This window comes from Micropterus dolomieu, linkage group LG11 (assembly GCF_021292245.1).
Source record: "Micropterus dolomieu isolate WLL.071019.BEF.003 ecotype Adirondacks linkage group LG11, ASM2129224v1, whole genome shotgun sequence".
Lineage (NCBI taxonomy): Eukaryota > Metazoa > Chordata > Actinopteri > Centrarchiformes > Centrarchidae > Micropterus > Micropterus dolomieu.
Window position 1 is genome coordinate 15,071,303 of NC_060160.1, and position 16,760 is coordinate 15,088,062.

The 16,760-nt window shown below is 40.4% G+C and overlaps 2 protein-coding genes across 6 annotated transcripts in view; one reads left to right on the forward strand and one right to left on the reverse strand.

Moving 5' to 3' along the window:
- pcyt1aa (phosphate cytidylyltransferase 1A, choline a) overlaps positions 1 to 8,336 on the forward strand; it is an 11,014-nt gene extending 2,678 nt beyond the window's left edge. For both annotated transcript variants that reach the window (XM_046063623.1, XM_046063622.1), the window contains 8 exons: positions 621 to 734; positions 1,134 to 1,233; positions 1,439 to 1,555; positions 3,142 to 3,293; positions 3,481 to 3,559; positions 4,557 to 4,699; positions 4,873 to 5,061; positions 5,930 to 8,336. In XM_046063623.1, the coding sequence (XP_045919579.1) occupies positions 621 to 734; positions 1,134 to 1,233; positions 1,439 to 1,555; positions 3,142 to 3,293; positions 3,481 to 3,559; positions 4,557 to 4,699; positions 4,873 to 5,061; positions 5,930 to 6,154 (1,119 nt within the window). In that variant the 3' untranslated portion in view covers positions 6,155 to 8,336. The remainder of the gene's footprint in view (positions 1 to 620; positions 735 to 1,133; positions 1,234 to 1,438; positions 1,556 to 3,141; positions 3,294 to 3,480; positions 3,560 to 4,556; positions 4,700 to 4,872; positions 5,062 to 5,929) is intronic.
- A 575-nt stretch (positions 8,337 to 8,911) lies between these two features.
- On the reverse strand, positions 8,912 to 13,690 carry LOC123979249 (AP-2 complex subunit mu-A; the record flags this gene model as incomplete). Of its 4 annotated transcripts, none has more annotated exon segments than XM_046063088.1 (8): positions 8,912 to 10,069; positions 10,460 to 10,571; positions 10,800 to 10,897; positions 11,591 to 11,726; positions 12,071 to 12,190; positions 12,765 to 12,782; positions 13,127 to 13,271; positions 13,555 to 13,690. In XM_046063088.1, coding segments are annotated over 8 exon segments (900 nt in total), but the record flags the coding sequence as incomplete, so codon positions are not given.
- Between the last annotated feature and the right edge of the window lie 3,070 nt (positions 13,691 to 16,760).

Here is a 16,760-nt window from a genome sequence, read left to right on the forward strand (position 1 = left end):
AATCAATGATCAAAATGATTAGTTATGTTCTGCCCTACTATGTGATATCTAGTACAGATATCCAGGATGTTGTGCTTATAGAAATCTTACACATACCTTGCAGTTTTTAATTATTCTCAAACATTTTTCTCAGAGCTTTTTGATACATTTGATAATGGAGTTCTGGTTAAAAGTGGCACTAAAATACCAGTGTGTGCAGGCACAAGAAAGTCATCTGAAGTCTGGTGAAGCAGGGCTGGATCTCTTGATCTTTTTGAAATGACAATAGGCCGTGAATCTGAAGTGAAGGATGTATGTATTGTACATGGTTAATTCTCTGTATGTTTAGGAACAAAATGTTTTATGTTGAAACAGGTGGTGTTTGCTCAATTTTCACTTGACCTTTAGATGTGTGTCCGTGAAAGGCTTTTGTTTTAATGCGTCCTGGTGGTTTGTTGAGCCACGTACTGTGTTCTTACAGGGTTACTGGGTCAAAGTTGACTCAGGATTTACAGTCTTGCCTGTACTTGATATACATTTGTACTTGTGTTTTTTAATTATACTAGAAGATGGCAAAGTAGTGTATGGTGTATGTGAAGTATACTGGGTTTTAACAGAGTTTTTCTTGGCCTTTGTCACAGATGGAAGCCCAAAGCTCCAGTGGGCTGCTGCTGTCCAGAAAGAGGAGAAGAGAGGGCTCCAATGGGGAGGCGGAGGAGGGAGAGAAGCTGGTGAAAATCCCCAGATGTACTGTGGTGAGTCAGCTGTGTGCTTTAGCTGTCACTGAGCGGCGTTTCTGCCCTGCAATTTATTTAGGCTCTGTGCACAAGGAAGCCTCTCTGGCTGTGGATGAATTTGCATATTCACAGTATACAACATAAACATATACTGTTTTTTAATGTATGTTCTCTACGAAGGTCTAAAATTAGTTTTTATTTGCGGTGTGCATCATGTGTCAGAGGAGCAGATGCTTAAAATAATGTCATCATCCGTTTAACCACAACGCAAAACCCTTGATTTCCACATCAGATTGTTCCAGGAAAGAATATTACAAAATTAGAGTTTGTAAATTTTATGTTTTAACTTTATCCAACCAGAGAAAAACCTTCCTTGACTGCTGAAATCTTCTCCTTCTGTTTGTACGGGTCTTTTAGGGATTGAAGCACCCTGCACCTTTCGCAGATGAGCTGGAGTCAGCTGATGGTAAACCCTATGAGAGAGTCAGCATGGAGGAGGCCAAGAGGGGAACACCACGTGAGTCTTTTAGTTGATTAATTTAGTTGTCTTGTTCATGTTTCCCTTTCTCCTCAAGTTTCTTATACACCTATCTCCCCCATCCCTAGATCAGTAAAGTTCTTCTTAGTCTTAAGTACAGTCATACATGTGAACAAAAGTACAATTTTAGGTTTACCCCAGAATGAATCTTTCATCTCTGCATGTCTCGTCTTTCTACGTCCAGCCGACAGACCGGTGCGGGTGTATGCAGACGGCATCTTTGACGTTTTCCACTCAGGTCACGCCAGAGCACTCATGCAGGCTAAATGCCTCTTCCCAAATACACACCTCATTGTCGGAGGTAAGTGTGAGTCTTTGAGCGTCTGTGTCCACATAAGCTTTCACAGCAGCAGAAGTCCACCAAGTCTGATGAATATAGATATCTGGGAGACGTTAGATAAAATAAGTTAATAGTACAAGATAAAAAAAAGTTAACTGTGGGATAATGTGAGCTATTGCTAGATGGTCTTAACGTCTATTTTATACATCTTATGAGTGTCTTTCACCTCCACATTTTGTTTCTTCAGACTGTGATAGATCTTTCTTACAGCTTTTCTCAATTGCTTACACGTTTTCTGAAAGCATGCCTTATTTTCTTAAAACTCTAAACACAAAACTCTTGCAAAACAAAGACTGCATTAAAAAACAATGTTTTGCCTTCTCAAAATGAAATTTTGTCTTCAGATGACACACACACACCATGTAATGAATAGACATTTCTATTAACCAACTGAACTCTGATGTGCTCTGTTAAAAACACTATGATGAGCGGGAAACATTACTTTGATAATCTTATTAATAGACCATTTGCATTTTCAGTGTTAGACGCCATACTGTACGCACAGTAGCATGTGTTTTCATACTTAAACATAAAACACACAAATACAAGAATAGAATGCTTTTTTTATTCTGAAATACTGTGTACACATCTCAGCAAACACAGTAGGATTTGTGAAGTGTTCTTCATACAGAACAAACAGAAAAAGGAAAATAAACCTTCTGTATATATACAGAAAAGGTCTCGGTCTTACCACAGCACCCAATCAACATCTCAGCCAGTGTTCTCCCTGGCCAAGCAGCAGGAGAAGTGTCGCCTAGAATGGTGTAGCTTTTGCAGTTATATCTGCACGTGCGTCTTCCATAGTTTGTGGAAGAGTTACCTAATTTCATGCATACATAAAACATACCTTCTGTTCATAGTACTGTAGTCCACTTGCAATACCGTACAGTAATCATTGAGTACTGTATTGATATACAGTATCAACCTTGGTCTTGCTCTTCTTCCTCCTCCTCCTCCTCCTCCTCCTCCTCCTCCTCCTCTTACATTCACTCCGCTTGCCTCTCTGCTATGGTGGCATCGGTTGCCTTAAAAATGGCCCTGTATCGCTAAAGCTCTTATTGTCTATTGAACAAATGTGCAACATGTCTTTGCCCATATGAGGAGTCACAGAATGACATTTAAGTTAAGCATTTTGAATGGCAGTGTGTTACATGTGAACACAAGAGATTTTTATCATGATGTTTGTGCCAAATGTAGAGAAGTGTGGTTTAGAAATGCAGTGTAAAGCAAGAAATGTGCTGGTATTTGAGCAGAATTGGTTCAGGGGGCTGGTACATGAGTTTTGTGTAAAAACTGTATACAAATAGGAAGTGCAGTTTTTTTCATTGCAAAAGAAATATTAAGCTGAAGTATCGGCAACACAGACCAGAGTGTTGTTCAGTGTCCTCTGGTTTCCTTCCCTCCATCAGTTTAATACATTTCCATGTTAACCCGCTTCAAAACCTCAAACTTAATTCTTTATTTTTTTTTTTATTTCGTTTAGAATTAAAATCATGGTTAAAGCATTTCAAACAATAATTTCTGTATTTTCTTTTAATTATTCAAAGTGTGCAGTGATGACCTGACCCACAAATACAAGGGCTTCACAGTAATGAATGAGGATGAGCGCTATGATGCCATCAGACATTGCCGCTATGTGGATGAAGTGGTGCGAAACGCTCCCTGGACATTATCGCCAGAGTTCCTTGCAAAACATCACGTGAGTGTATGGAACAGAGAAACACTTGAGTTAAAAGACAAAAACTGTTTTGTAAAATAAACTAAAAAGCCATTGTCCCTGATCCTCTGTAATCTTTTCCCTGCTGTTCTTTTTGTGTATTTTTGTTTTTGTACAATTTGTAGATCTGAATCTACTGTGTTGATTCATGTTGTAATGACCTCTCCAGATTGACTTTGTGGCCCATGATGACATCCCATACTCCTCAGCAGGCAGTGATGACGTGTACAAACACATCAAGGATGCTGGTGAGTGGGTATAGTCATAACAATAATGTATCCTCCCGGATATGGATAGTGACAGTTTGCTCAAACTTTGTGCAGGGGAGTGTTAAGAACATTATTTAAAGGGATAATTCTTTATGTTCTAACTTATATGTCTTAAAATCTGTGACTGCTCCTTTAGCTGACTGCTACAGGAAGAATTTTAGTGTTTTTGTTTGAATTGTGCTACAAGGAAAGCACAGGGATTTGACACACCATAACATTATAGGAATGACAGTTATATCGCAAATAACAATTTTGTTTTTATGCGCACACCATGAAACGTTCACTATTTTTAAGAAATCTTCAGTGCGAAGTTATATGAACATTTTTAGCATTTCCCGCATTCTGCTGATTTTTTTTTTTTGCACAAATTTCTGCCTTTTCTGCAACCATTTGCGATGGAAATGTTTTAATTATTTAAGAGGAAACACAAAATTCAGGTGGCAGGGGACAATTCAAAAAATAAAACTATAACAGAATATAAAACAGTAAGGCTCTCAGGCATTCTGTTTTGCTTTCAGATATGTTTTCTCCTGTAGATCAACTTTTCTGCAGAGCCAACACACATGTAGGCATGATTTAGTCTTCCCTCCTCCTTTGTGTCGTTTTGTTTGGGGAAGTAACCTCTTTAAATGTGATTGTGGCACCTTTTCACCTCAATGATAAATTAACATATAATAAATTATAGTTTTCTGATTTCTCATGTTCAAATCTTTTTGTACATTCATATCTGTGTACTGTCTGTCTTTTTAAAAAGTTTACCTGTCCTATACTCTGCTGTGCATTATGCTCTGTTGATAATGGAATCAGCTAGGTAGAGATGATTTGCAAAGCAATCATAAGTTGTACCGTTGTTTTTAACTGCGTGAGAAAATTGATGTGTGGCCTGACAGCGGGTGAAAAGTGTCACTTGTGTTGAGTCTCGCAAGACTGTGGCGACTAGCCTTTTCATCCTCACGACCCCCTCTGCCCTCCGCAGGTATGTTCGCTCCCACCCAGCGGACAGAGGGCATCTCCACCTCTGATATCATCACACGCATAGTCCGTGACTATGATGTGTACGTCAGACGCAACCTGCAGAGAGGATACACGGCTAAGGAGCTCAACGTCAGCTTCATTAATGTATGAATCTTAGCTTTGGTTTGACTGTGTGAGTGTTGACTGAAGAGAGAGAAGTTGGTGTGACAGTGACAGAGCTTGTAATGTGAAGGCAGTTGTTGGTGTGCGTGAATGTTTGGCAGTTGCAGGCACCTCATCTATTTATTGTAACCTTTGCTGTCTCCATTCTTAATTAGGAGAAGAAGTACCACCTTCAGGAGCGCGTTGACAAGGTGAAGAGGAAGGTACGTGACGTGGAGGAGAAGAGCAAAGAGTTCGTTCAGAAGGTGGAGGAGAAGAGCATCGACCTCATCCAGAAATGGGAGGAGAAATCCAGGGAGTTCATTGGCAACTTCCTGCAGATGTTTGGCCCTGAGGGGGCTCTGGTAAGGACGTTGCTTTTGTTTGGTCTTTAATCACTGTTAAATCAGGCGAGTACTTTGCATGCAACTGTAACTTCTATTTAGATCTGCATCAGGTCTTATACCACCAGTTGATAAGATTTCATACCAGTGAGCCAACGTTCAAAAAGATTTGGTTTGATCTGATTGTGTGCATCTATTAAAGGGTAACTTTGGTATTTTTCAACCTGTTTTTGTGTCGTAGCGTAGTAGATGCACTTTGATGGAGCACAATTTCCTGCAAGGATAATGACTTGTTCTATACTGGTCCCAATTAGTCACATAGACACAAAAACATTGGAAAATACAATCTAGGTTGAAAAATACCAAAGTTACCCTTTAACATTCTTTTAAAGGAATAGTTTTTTTGGAAAATATGCTTATTTTCTTTTTTGGAGAGAGTTAGAAGAGCCATTTGATACCACTGTCATGTGTGCCTGTTGAATATAAAGCCATAGCCAGCAGACTGTTAGTTTAGCTTAGCATAAAGACTGGAAACAGGGAAACCTCTAGCCTGGCTCTGTCCGAAGGTAACAAAATTAAGGTACCACCACTTCAAAAGCTCACAAAGTAACATGTTATATCTGTTTTGTTAATACAACAGTTGTGGTCTTCTCATCTTACCCTGTAAAGTTTTATTTTCCCAAAATTTCAAGTGCAATAGGATACATTTGTACTCAAACAAAATTCAGATCACCAACCAAATAGACGTGTGCAGATACAGAACTTTTTTTGTCTTCTGACACTTTTAAGCAGTGTTTTTAACTCCTCCTGTGTTTGCATTAAACTGATTGTATCCTCAGTTGATCTAACAGGTGTTGTCTTCATGTTTCTGTCTGTCGCACCTCCACAGAAGCACATGCTGAAGGAAGGGAAGGGCCGCATGCTGCAGGCCATCAGCCCCAGGCAGAGCCCCAACAGCAGCCCCACCCGCGAGGAGCGCTCCCCCTCTCCCACTTTCCGTCTCCCCTTCTTCACCAAGACCTCACCGCCTCCCTCGCCTCCGCCCCACCACAGCGGGGCCCGTGGATACCTCATCAGTGACGACGACGATGATGACGAGGACGACGAAAACTAGAGCGCGCTTGAATTGTTCACCTTTGTCGGGGCCGCAGTCTGTGCTACCAGTTTACTCAGATGTCGAGTAACGTGGTTTTCATCGAGCTCCTGCTTCCATTTTTTTCTTTGTTTATGGTTTTACTTTGACATTTAGCACTTCAGTGTGACGTTAACTGTAACAGCCAGTTTCTCCACAGCTCGTTTTTAACAGCCAATTTTGTCCTCGTTCAGTAAACGTTACCACTAGTCACCTGAGTTCTTAGAAAATTAGTCTCATTTATCGTATTCACTTTTGATGTTGAGTTTATTAGTCACGCACTGTCACAGGAATATTTGCAGGTGTTACACTTCTTCAGTTTTTAAGTTTGTCATTGTAATGAGGTAGAAGTTTGTGTTTTTATTTTTGTCATGGCTTTAGCGGGAGGGCTCGCAGGTTTTTGGTCGCTTGTTGGAACAGCACAAGTCTGGTGTGGGGAGAGGTCAACTGAGACCTCATGGACTGTTGAATGATCTCTGTGGGAAGTTTTTCAGAGCAGATCAGAAAACTGGACATTGAAATGATGTGCTCACATTCTGCTCATGCTAACAAGAAACCAACCTGGCTTTTAAATAACAGGGACACTCCAGATTACGTCAAATCTGAGAGTTGAGTGTTGAATACCTGCTAAACAGCCCCCCCCCCCCCATTTGTCCGCCTGCTTTGGGGCTATGCGTGTATGTGCATGTCATGTTTGTCCGTGCGAGCTCTAGCGTCGGCATGTATGAAATGTATTGTCAACGTTCTCTATCTGTTGACAGATCTGGGTTCAGCTTTGACTGCATAGTATAAACGTTGCTCTTAAATGTTGTTGGCTGACAAGATTCAGTGTCTGGAAGAAGCCTTTCCTATGGCGTAAAAGTCTTGCAAGGATGACTCATTTAAATGTTGATGTAGATATACTTATTTTTGTAGAATTCCCCTTTGCTTTATTTATCCTGTGTACAGATAATGATCTTAATCATCCTGTTTAAAAGTGCTTTGACAGTCCTGAGCAGTGAATCAACATGAGCGAGGCTGGAATTATTTTTTTTGTAATGCAGATCCTGCATCACCTGGGCCTGTAGGGAAGTACGTAATAATTTTTACTTGACACACAATGTGATGACAGACCTGAGAACTATCTAAATGCCATAATTCTTATAAGAAACTACATCTTTCAATTAGTTGGAGTCATAAGCACAAACCAGGATTGTTTTATGAATAAGGCCTCCTCATTGGTAGTGCACACACAGCAAAATATATAATATATAGGTTGTCCCAAAAAGGCTTTGGGGTTTTTCCACGTCTTGCACCAGTCTACAGGTGAACTGAGTCTGTGCACACAACCTGAATCAGTTCAGAGGTGTATTTTCGCCGACTTGACTGCACTGTGTCGCATTGTAGCGTGAGGGATTTCATGCATCAATGATACTCCAGATCAACATTTTATGTAGCTACCTCCTCCTTCCCTGATTCTGTTTCCTAAGATGCGCACAAAGCACGAGCATTCATTTTTCTTTCTGAACAGAGCCATTGTTGCAGCACCGAAGCAATGTGACTGGGTCAAATTGTTTGAGATTGTCTGGCCTCGGGTGTGTGTCCTGCATCTCAAGTGAAAGCATGGCTGTGTCTCCTCTCCTTCATATATATATATATAAAAAAAATGAAACATCACAGGTGATCTGAAGACATAATGCAATACTGTCAGATGACTAATATAAATGTTGACAGATGTCCGGTTGATCTGTTCTAGGCTTGGTTTCCCAAAAGAACTTACGGTTTAAATCAATCAAGTCTGCCTCTCTGAATCAAGGTTTAAGGTTGGGAAATAACTGGAAAGGGAAATACTTTTGGCTTTAAAAGTACAAAACCAGAACACTTTGCTGAGAAAATCCAGCAAATGTTGGTGCTAAGCTACTTTTGGGAAGCCTTGCCTCGATTCTTGTGGAATCTTCCTTTTAATCAGTGTGAATGTCTCAGTTAAGAGCATGTCCACGTTATGAGGTCAAGGTGGCGAAGACTCGAGTGGCAAGACGATAACAGCCACTACTGCTAGATACAAATGTAAATGTTTTTAATGTTTTAATCGTTATTTTACTGTTTGGGGTTGTTTTTGTTTAATGTTCTGGATGTAGAGGAAGAGCAAGACAAGAACAATGTATTAAACAAGTAGGCCAAAGCATTTGTTGACCTCGACCAGTTATTGTCTCCTCTGGTTTATTAAAACTGCTGAGGGGGTTTTCTGGATTGGGCATTTATTCACATAACTGTTCATTTGTTCCTTCACTACCAATTAAAACCTGTGTAGTCTGTAGGTCAGGTTTAGGCACAACTCATTCAATTCCGCTTCCTTAAATTGTGAAAACTGAAAAGGTTTGAGCTAACATTTGTCAAATGGGGACAGACAGGATGAAAACTGGATTAACTTCAGACATGCTGCAACTAATATGGCCCAAAATCCATGGTTTCTACACAACCATTCATTTTCAAATCATTTCAGACAATTTCAAAAGGAAATGGAATTGAAACCTATAATATCAGCCATGAGGACATCTCATTGACATTCATTCCCTAGCCCCTAAACCTAGCCATCCCAACTACATGCCTAAATTATTGTAACTTGAACCCTAAAACCACATGTTAACCCTCAAAGCAGTCTCTACCTGTGACACGAGTCCCCATGGGGTAGTGTGCATTGGAGTTAAGGTTGAAGTCCCCACTGGGACTAAAAACATGACACACACAGCATAGGCAGGGTTGGTTACATAGTCAGATTTTATTGGACAGAACGGTCACCAGGGCTACAAACATGAAGAAGCAGACAGTGACGAGGCAAACACCAGGGGGAGACCTAACCTCGCTGCAAATACACAATCCCAGTGCCAGATTTCCCCAGAAAATCTTTAAATCAAAAGTTCGTGCTTAAACAGAATATTTGAGTCACAGTCAAGCTTATCGGGATGATAGTCAAACTTCAAAACTGTCCTGGAATGCTCCTCTGTGTTTGATACCTTGAATGCTGGGAAAACTAATAGTGGAAAAGTAGCAAGGGAAAAGACTATACACGTTCCAGAAAAGTACTAAAAACAGCTCAGTCACTATCAATTCCTTTCTCGTTCTTAACTACCCACAAGAGAGGTTGAAATGAGACTTTTCATCCAAATGACCATCCCCCCTCCAAACAAAAACCACACACAGATCAAATATCAATCAGTCCACAATATCCAACAATGCATCTCAATTTGAAGGGTAGACTACTGAGACAGAAGTTCATAAACAGGAACTATATCGGGATTCATTTTAAACCACAACGGCTACAAATCATCTCACCAGTGAACTCTAGGACTTGTGGGGCTTCTAAAGTAACTGGAGAGTAGGTAGTGAAACAGTAACACGACATGGGCACCCTTTAAAGACACCAAAAGGTGCTGCCAATCCTCTCCCCCTGGTCCCCACCTGCATCACTTCCCCCCCCCCCCCCTCGACCAGTTGGTTTACAGGTTTACTCATCACTACGAGATATATACGATACAATGGTTCACATTTTGCATATATCTGTGCATTATATATTTACTTTTTTTTATTTTTATGATGTAAATTCAATCTCCAACACCTACTTAGGAAGGGGTGAGGGGGTGGTGGTGGTGGTGATGGGAGGTTGTATGAGAGAAGCTATAAGGAGAAAGGGGATGAGAGAGACAAAGTAGGAAGGGGTAGAAGAAAAAGAATCTTAAGAATGGTAAAGTGGTCAGTTCGCTGCCTGGCAGGGGGTGGGGGGGTTTAGCAGCGCGTTTCATAGATGCCGGAGCGGCCGATGTATCGCACCCATTTGATGACATCGTGGTCACTGTAGTTGAGCTTGGACTCGAACACCTTCAAGTAGCGCACCTTCAGACCAGACGGAGCAAAAGGAACCTGCGGAGAAGAGGAAAAGGTTAAGGCGTGCCGGGGCATGCTGGGGCTGTACTGTGTGCGTGAAAATCAAGTGAGCTCTGAACAGGAATTGTGTTGCTATTTGCATGACCGATAGTGGGATCACTTTTAATCCATAGTCCATTTGTTTAGCTGCCAACTCTGTACAAAGCAAACAGAATATCTCACATCTAATTAGGAACAATTGTTGCAGCTAACTTAAGTTTCAGATTCAACAAACTGGATTCAAAACAATCCAATGTGAGATGTGTTCAATAAAACTGAGATATGAAAATTCCTTCAAATCAGTCATTATCTGAAAGGCACGTGTGAACCTCAGAGCGTGTGTGTGAGAGAAAGGCAAAGAATGTAAACTATGAATTGCATTCTGACCTCAAAGTTCATAGAGATGGGAGGCCTTGCCCATTTCTTCTTATCGTTGGTCGGCAGCAGCTCAATCTCAGCACTGATCTGAGACTCCTTCATCCCAGCCATGCGTTTGATCCTAAACAAGAGTCGTATTAGGTGTCACTAACAAGGAACCTCATTTTAAAACCCTCACAAGAATGACATGACATGAGTCAAGTATAAAAAGGGGGTTATACAAAAGAGAAGTGTGTGTGTTTGAGGTTACACAAACAAAAGAGAAACTGTTACTCATTAACTTGACTGAGCATTAAAAAAATGAGTTAAGTTGTATGTCATGAACATAACGGGCAGAGCTACTACTTACTTCCAGACAATGGCGTTCTCACTGGCCTTGTACTTTGCTTTTCCCTTCATACAAATCACCTGCACGCCGCTGGTGTTGAGGGGCGTTGGGATACGCACCTGAGGAGTTGATGAAGATGAGCATTTTTAATGTTTAAAGTGGTCAATCTTCATACACATGATTGTAGAGAGGTCCCAAAGTGTCTCTCATTATATTTAGTCATGTTTAAGTAGGGCTGGGCAATATGGTCAAATATGTTATCCCGATAAAAAAAACTTCATATCATTCGATATCGATAATCATCACGATAAATGTCAAATCATTATTTCTTTAGAGTTTAAAGGCTAATTTTTGCTCCTGAGTGAAAGTTGAAAAAACAACATAATTAATTGTGGTTCCATATAACTATTCTTCATGGTCAGAACATGACAAACAGTTGCTATCACACAAATCTGAGGGAGAATATTCAAAACAATTATAATGATAAAAATCTTTTTTCAACAAATATTCATGAGTAAAATCTTTTCAGTCCCTTGTATTCAAACTAAAAATCTTAATAGAAAACTTCAATGCCATTTCGTTCGAGATTCAAATAAATTAATACAAACATTTATTGAACATTTATTATATTGTTATTGAGGAAAAACAATACCATGATAAGTGTTATTGTTTTATTGTCCAGCCCTATGTTTAAGCTGTAATTTGTGGTAATGGGAGAAAAAACTAAATCACCCACTTTGTAAATTAGGACCTGCGTGTGCTGCTAGTGGCTGTTTGCATTCAGCATCATCATGACTTTGATAAGAGCTCACCTCGATCTTTTGGGCCAGCAGCGAGGGTTTGAAGTTGGACTTGATGACCACCTTAACCTCCAGTTTAGTGCGGCCAACCTCCCTGACCAGAGGAATAACTCTGAACGGCAGGATGATGTCTTTAGTGGTGCGATACCTGCAAAAAGGTAGGGGGGGAAAAAAAAAAAAACACACACACAACAAAACAGCTCATGTAACAAAATTAAGTCTTTTTATAAAGCACAAACAAACACATCCCACATTTTGTTTCAGTGTTCAACCACGGCCTTCTCATTCATTTCTCAATACTAACACTTTAAAAAAAGACAGAATGCACCATATGGAAACAAACTAGCGTATGTTTTATGCTTTCAATATTGTCTGTGTAAGTCTTAATTTCACCCTGACCCCCCTCCACGCCTGTCTGGGCGGCTTAATAATAAATAAAAGCTTGAAAATATATATATATATTTTTTTTTTTTTACAAAGCCATCTACTGACCTCATGAGCTCATACTCTCCATCAGGGGGGATGAAGCTGATGCTACGCTCTGAGTCAAACTTACTGAGGCGCACACATTGGTGGAAAGTGCAGTCATCGATGGCTATGGACTGCTTCCCACTGCTGGGAGAGAAAAAAAAAAAAAGAAAAAAAAGAACACAGACTAAAGAATTAGTTTATTATTAATCAACTATTTTTAAATTATATAATTATTATGATAATTCTTCAAAAAGATAAAACTACTCTCCCTCAACTACTGTCCATATTAAAAAAGGAAACAGTAACATAAAAGTACACATAAGGACACAACTGCTGGTACCAAGACAGAAGAACTTAAAAACATTTAAAAAATGACACCATTGTGCAATAAAATAAAAATCACAATCCCCGTTAGGAAAAGAGTTCAAGCAGGTAGGTGTTGGGTAATAAAACAAACCAACCATTCCACAAAATAGGGAAACAACCACCGGGCATTACACTGAAGAGTTAACAAGGTGTGTTTGATTTGTATTGAGCGTGTGGAGAGCAACAATGCACGAGATGTACAGATACTTGAAGGCTTAGACAAGACAGAGGTGTGTGTGTGTGTGTGTGTGTGTGTGTGTGTGTGTGTGTGTGTGTGTGTGTGTGTGTGTGTGTGTGTGTGTGTGTGTGTTGAGGTGGCAGAGGGTGAGGACACTTGTCAGTACAGTACCTTCCTCCCCCTAAGTCACTGAGGTACAGCACATAGAAAAGAAAGAGAGGGAAAGAAAGGGGAGATGCATCCAAAGGAAAGGAAAAATGAAAAAAATAAATTGTAAAGCCTGTCTTGTTGTAAACAGCAAGACAACACTCATAACACAGACACAGAGCTAAACAGACATGGCGGCCTCTTAAATTTTGACTCAATGCATTTCCTTGTCAGGGTTTTCAAGATGGAAATAATATAAAAGCACCACTCACTAAAGAAACTGAACAGCAAATTATCTATACAAATTTCCAGCCTCGCTCATCAAAACACGTTGATTTCAGATATTCATTTGGCCGTCTGCTGACCCTCCTTGTTCTGTCACTCACCTCTTCCCTGCTTCATCAGTCGCTCCTCCCTTGCCCTGCTTGTCGATGACGATCTTGTCGTTCATGCCAAATTTGCACTCGGGCATTCCACTCAGGTAGCTCTTCATCACCACTCGGCCCGACACGTGGGCGCTCAGGACCTGGCCTGGAGAGGAGGAGGGACAGTGACTTTCCAAGTTTAATAGGTCTATGCCTATTAACTAACTGAGGGATTTTAAATCTAAATATAGATATCTGATGCACTGACTCTCTGCAGGGCACACCTGACAAATATAGTGAGAAATAAAAATCAAATATATAAATATGAAGGAGGAGAGATATCAAAGACAAAACTCTAAAGTGGTGAACAACTTCAAGAATGATACGATTTCAGTGAATCGTTCGTGTCAGCAGTCCCCACCCAGTTAGACTAGGCCATAAAAACAGACCTTGCGGTGACATGAGCAGGTTGACGCTCTCCAGTACATCCAGGAAAAGTTCATTGCGGCGATATTTGATGCCCTCGCGGCGCCAGCCGATCTGCCCCGTCACCTGGCTGGTGATCTGAGACTGCTCCTCTTTTGTCTGGGAGACAGGGAGAGAAACTGTATCACTACTAACAAAAAGGAGATGGCTGACAGACTCACAAAAGTAGGAAGGTGATGAAAACGGATCATTAGCACTACAGGGAGGCGGAAAACAAAGATGACATGTTTCTATACACGGATAAAATGAGTCTCAGTATGTTGTTTATTACCTGGTGCTGAATTATGAAGTGTCCAAGACCGCAGTTTGGAGGGGGGAAACAAGGAGAGGGAAACAGAAAACTAAGATATAATTTCAAAGCAATTTTTTTGTTTATCACACAACATTTATTTCAAACATAAACAAGGAAGGTGCCAATCAAATCATAACAGTATCTGCAAACCCTGTATTAAACACATTGTGCCTACATTCATAGCCCATTTACACCTCGCATTAAAATGGTCTCATATCTAGATTTAGACCTTTGTGTACTCCTTTCTGTTATTTTAGTAGTTGTTTAGTAGGTTTAGATTAAGTTTAACTGAACAGTGCGTGACACACAAACTGATACGTTCAGTTCACCAAAAACATGAGTCACGTAACACTGTATGGAAGCACTGCCCGCGCGGGCAAACTTTGGATTTTATTTGTGGAGGACTATGACCGGTATTTACTTCCGCCCACACACTTGTTGTATGTGGATTGACAATGCTTTTGCATTTACACTTGTGTACAATGTGGTCACAAAGAGTCTTTGATTACTTTAAGATTTAATTACTTGTTTAATGAAATGTATGGAGTTGATTGTTCTTATGTAGTCTGTATGATGCTTTGGCAATATTGTTATTACACATTCATGCCAATAAAGCTAATCTGAATTGAATTGAAAATTGAGTCCCTGAACACCTCCGGAGGTGGTTTGGCTAACTGGAGCACAACCTGTCCTCAGTGTTTCTTGGGTGAATTTACACCTTTAATTTAATGCACTATCCGACAGCAATCCAATCACCCAAAATGCATTTTAATGTCCGGTGTAAATCGCCAGTCAGGTTTGTGAAACCAATTTAATTTAGATTATTTAAAGCCCCCCTCCAGTGTATTTTGACATTTCTATGATATTTCATATTTTTCTCATTCCAATGTTGATTACCCACATAGTTCGTAATATTTTTTGACAAATGGCTTAATTTCGTGCTCAGAGTTGAAAAACTGGCTTAGTTCTTAAGACGAGGTTGTGACGTATGACTATAGTAATACCATAAGTCATACGTCATTCTCCAAGCTTGCGCAGGCGCACTGTCATGCCTCGTTAAAAACTGTCACTCCGTCACAGCTCGTTTAGTCAGAGCATCAAACCGATAAACATCGTTGTGAGCTAGCTAACCAATTTATCATGTAATTTACTTAGAACTTACAGTAGGTATGTCTCTGTGTCTGATTGTTAGTTTGTCTTTCTTGTTTAGTTAGCTAAGTTAGTTGTAGTTAGCTAGCATAGTTATTGCAGAAAGTTAGCTAACGGATGGTCTTCATTTTATTTTTTAGTTTCCTCCTCTTGGTTTAGTGTGCTGTTCATTTTCATTATGGCATCTGTGCGTGCGGTGTTGAGGACAGATGACAGAAAACGCGTTGCATTTTCACCTGCCACCGTCTCCAACATGCATTTTACTGACAGCCGTTTTACCAATGCATCGGTGGAGGCACCCCCCACACCCCTGCAGTAAAGGAAGCGCACCATAAAATGTAGTGGGAGTTATCGTGTGCAGTGCGTGACAGGACCATCGACTAAACAGCTGATACGCGCACATTAGTTTCCATCATGAGTAAGTAATAGCTACTCCTGCCAGATAGTAAAGTGTACTAAACTTTACAGTGTAGTGATGTTAACACAGCATATCGTTAGTGAACACTCCAGCCGGTCAGTTTTTGGTTGTCATGGTAATGTATTAGGTCCGACTATTAACCACACCCCCATTCTCTGTTTAAGAATGTTAACCAAAAACGGCAGTTAAAACTGGCTGGAGGGGGCTTTAACTTTCCTCTAATGTTCCACAAACTACAGCCACATTTAATGACTATAGCCAGCTAGCTGAACTGTGTCCGCCTCAATATGATTGTTTTAGTCAACTGAGGGTCAGTGGTCGTGGTGGTGGGCTAGTGAGCGTGTATAGGAAAAATGTTAAATGTCATCAAGTATGCTGTGATGAATTTAACTCCTTTGAAGTTCTCACTCTTAAAGTTGGAGGGCTGCAACCTATCATATTTGTTATAATTTATCGCCCCCTAAAACCACCTGGAGGATTTTTATCAGAACTTTCTGATTTTTTTATCTACTCTGGTTTTAAATTATGACAGAATTGTTCTTTGTGGCGATTTTAATATTCATGTTGAGGTCCCCACCAATGCTAATGCAACTGACTTTTTAAATATGGCCACTTGTTTTAACTTCAAACAACATGTCAAAGGGCAAACCCATAACCGTGGTCATACACTGGACTTGGTTTGTACCCTGGGTGACTACATCTGACCACAGATGTATTGTTTTTAGCTGCGATTCGCCTGTTACTCATGCCGCCTCACCAAGCTCCGTGTGTTCTCGCTTTAATGAACAAAGGGTTTCAAAGTTTTGAGCATTTTTTCATTGCCAATGCCAACACCTGTCTGATTCCAACACCAACAATCTGGTCGATCACTTAAATCATATCTGCTTGTCGTCACTAAATATTACTGCTCCTCTAAAGGTTAGGCCTACGTCTAAAGCTAGTAAGCAACCCTGGATAAATGACAGCATTCGCAGCCTAAAAAGGGAATGCAGGAAAGCAGAGCGCAGATGGAAAAAATCCAGTCTCCAAGTCCATTACCTCAGTCTGAAGGATTTATTAATTAACTACAATAACATGGTTAAGGATGCGAGAACACATATTTTTCTGAACTCATTACTACTCATAAACACAATCCCAGGTTTCTGTTTAAGACTGTGGATCAGCTGGTAAACCCAACCCCTCCTTGTGCCTCAGCTGGAAGTAATGATGACTGTGAATTGTTTTTATCTTATTTTACCAATAAGGTGGTGTCAATCAGAGCCTCTATTACCCCCAGCGGCCTCTTACTCAGAGGTTCCTCACCAGCAACA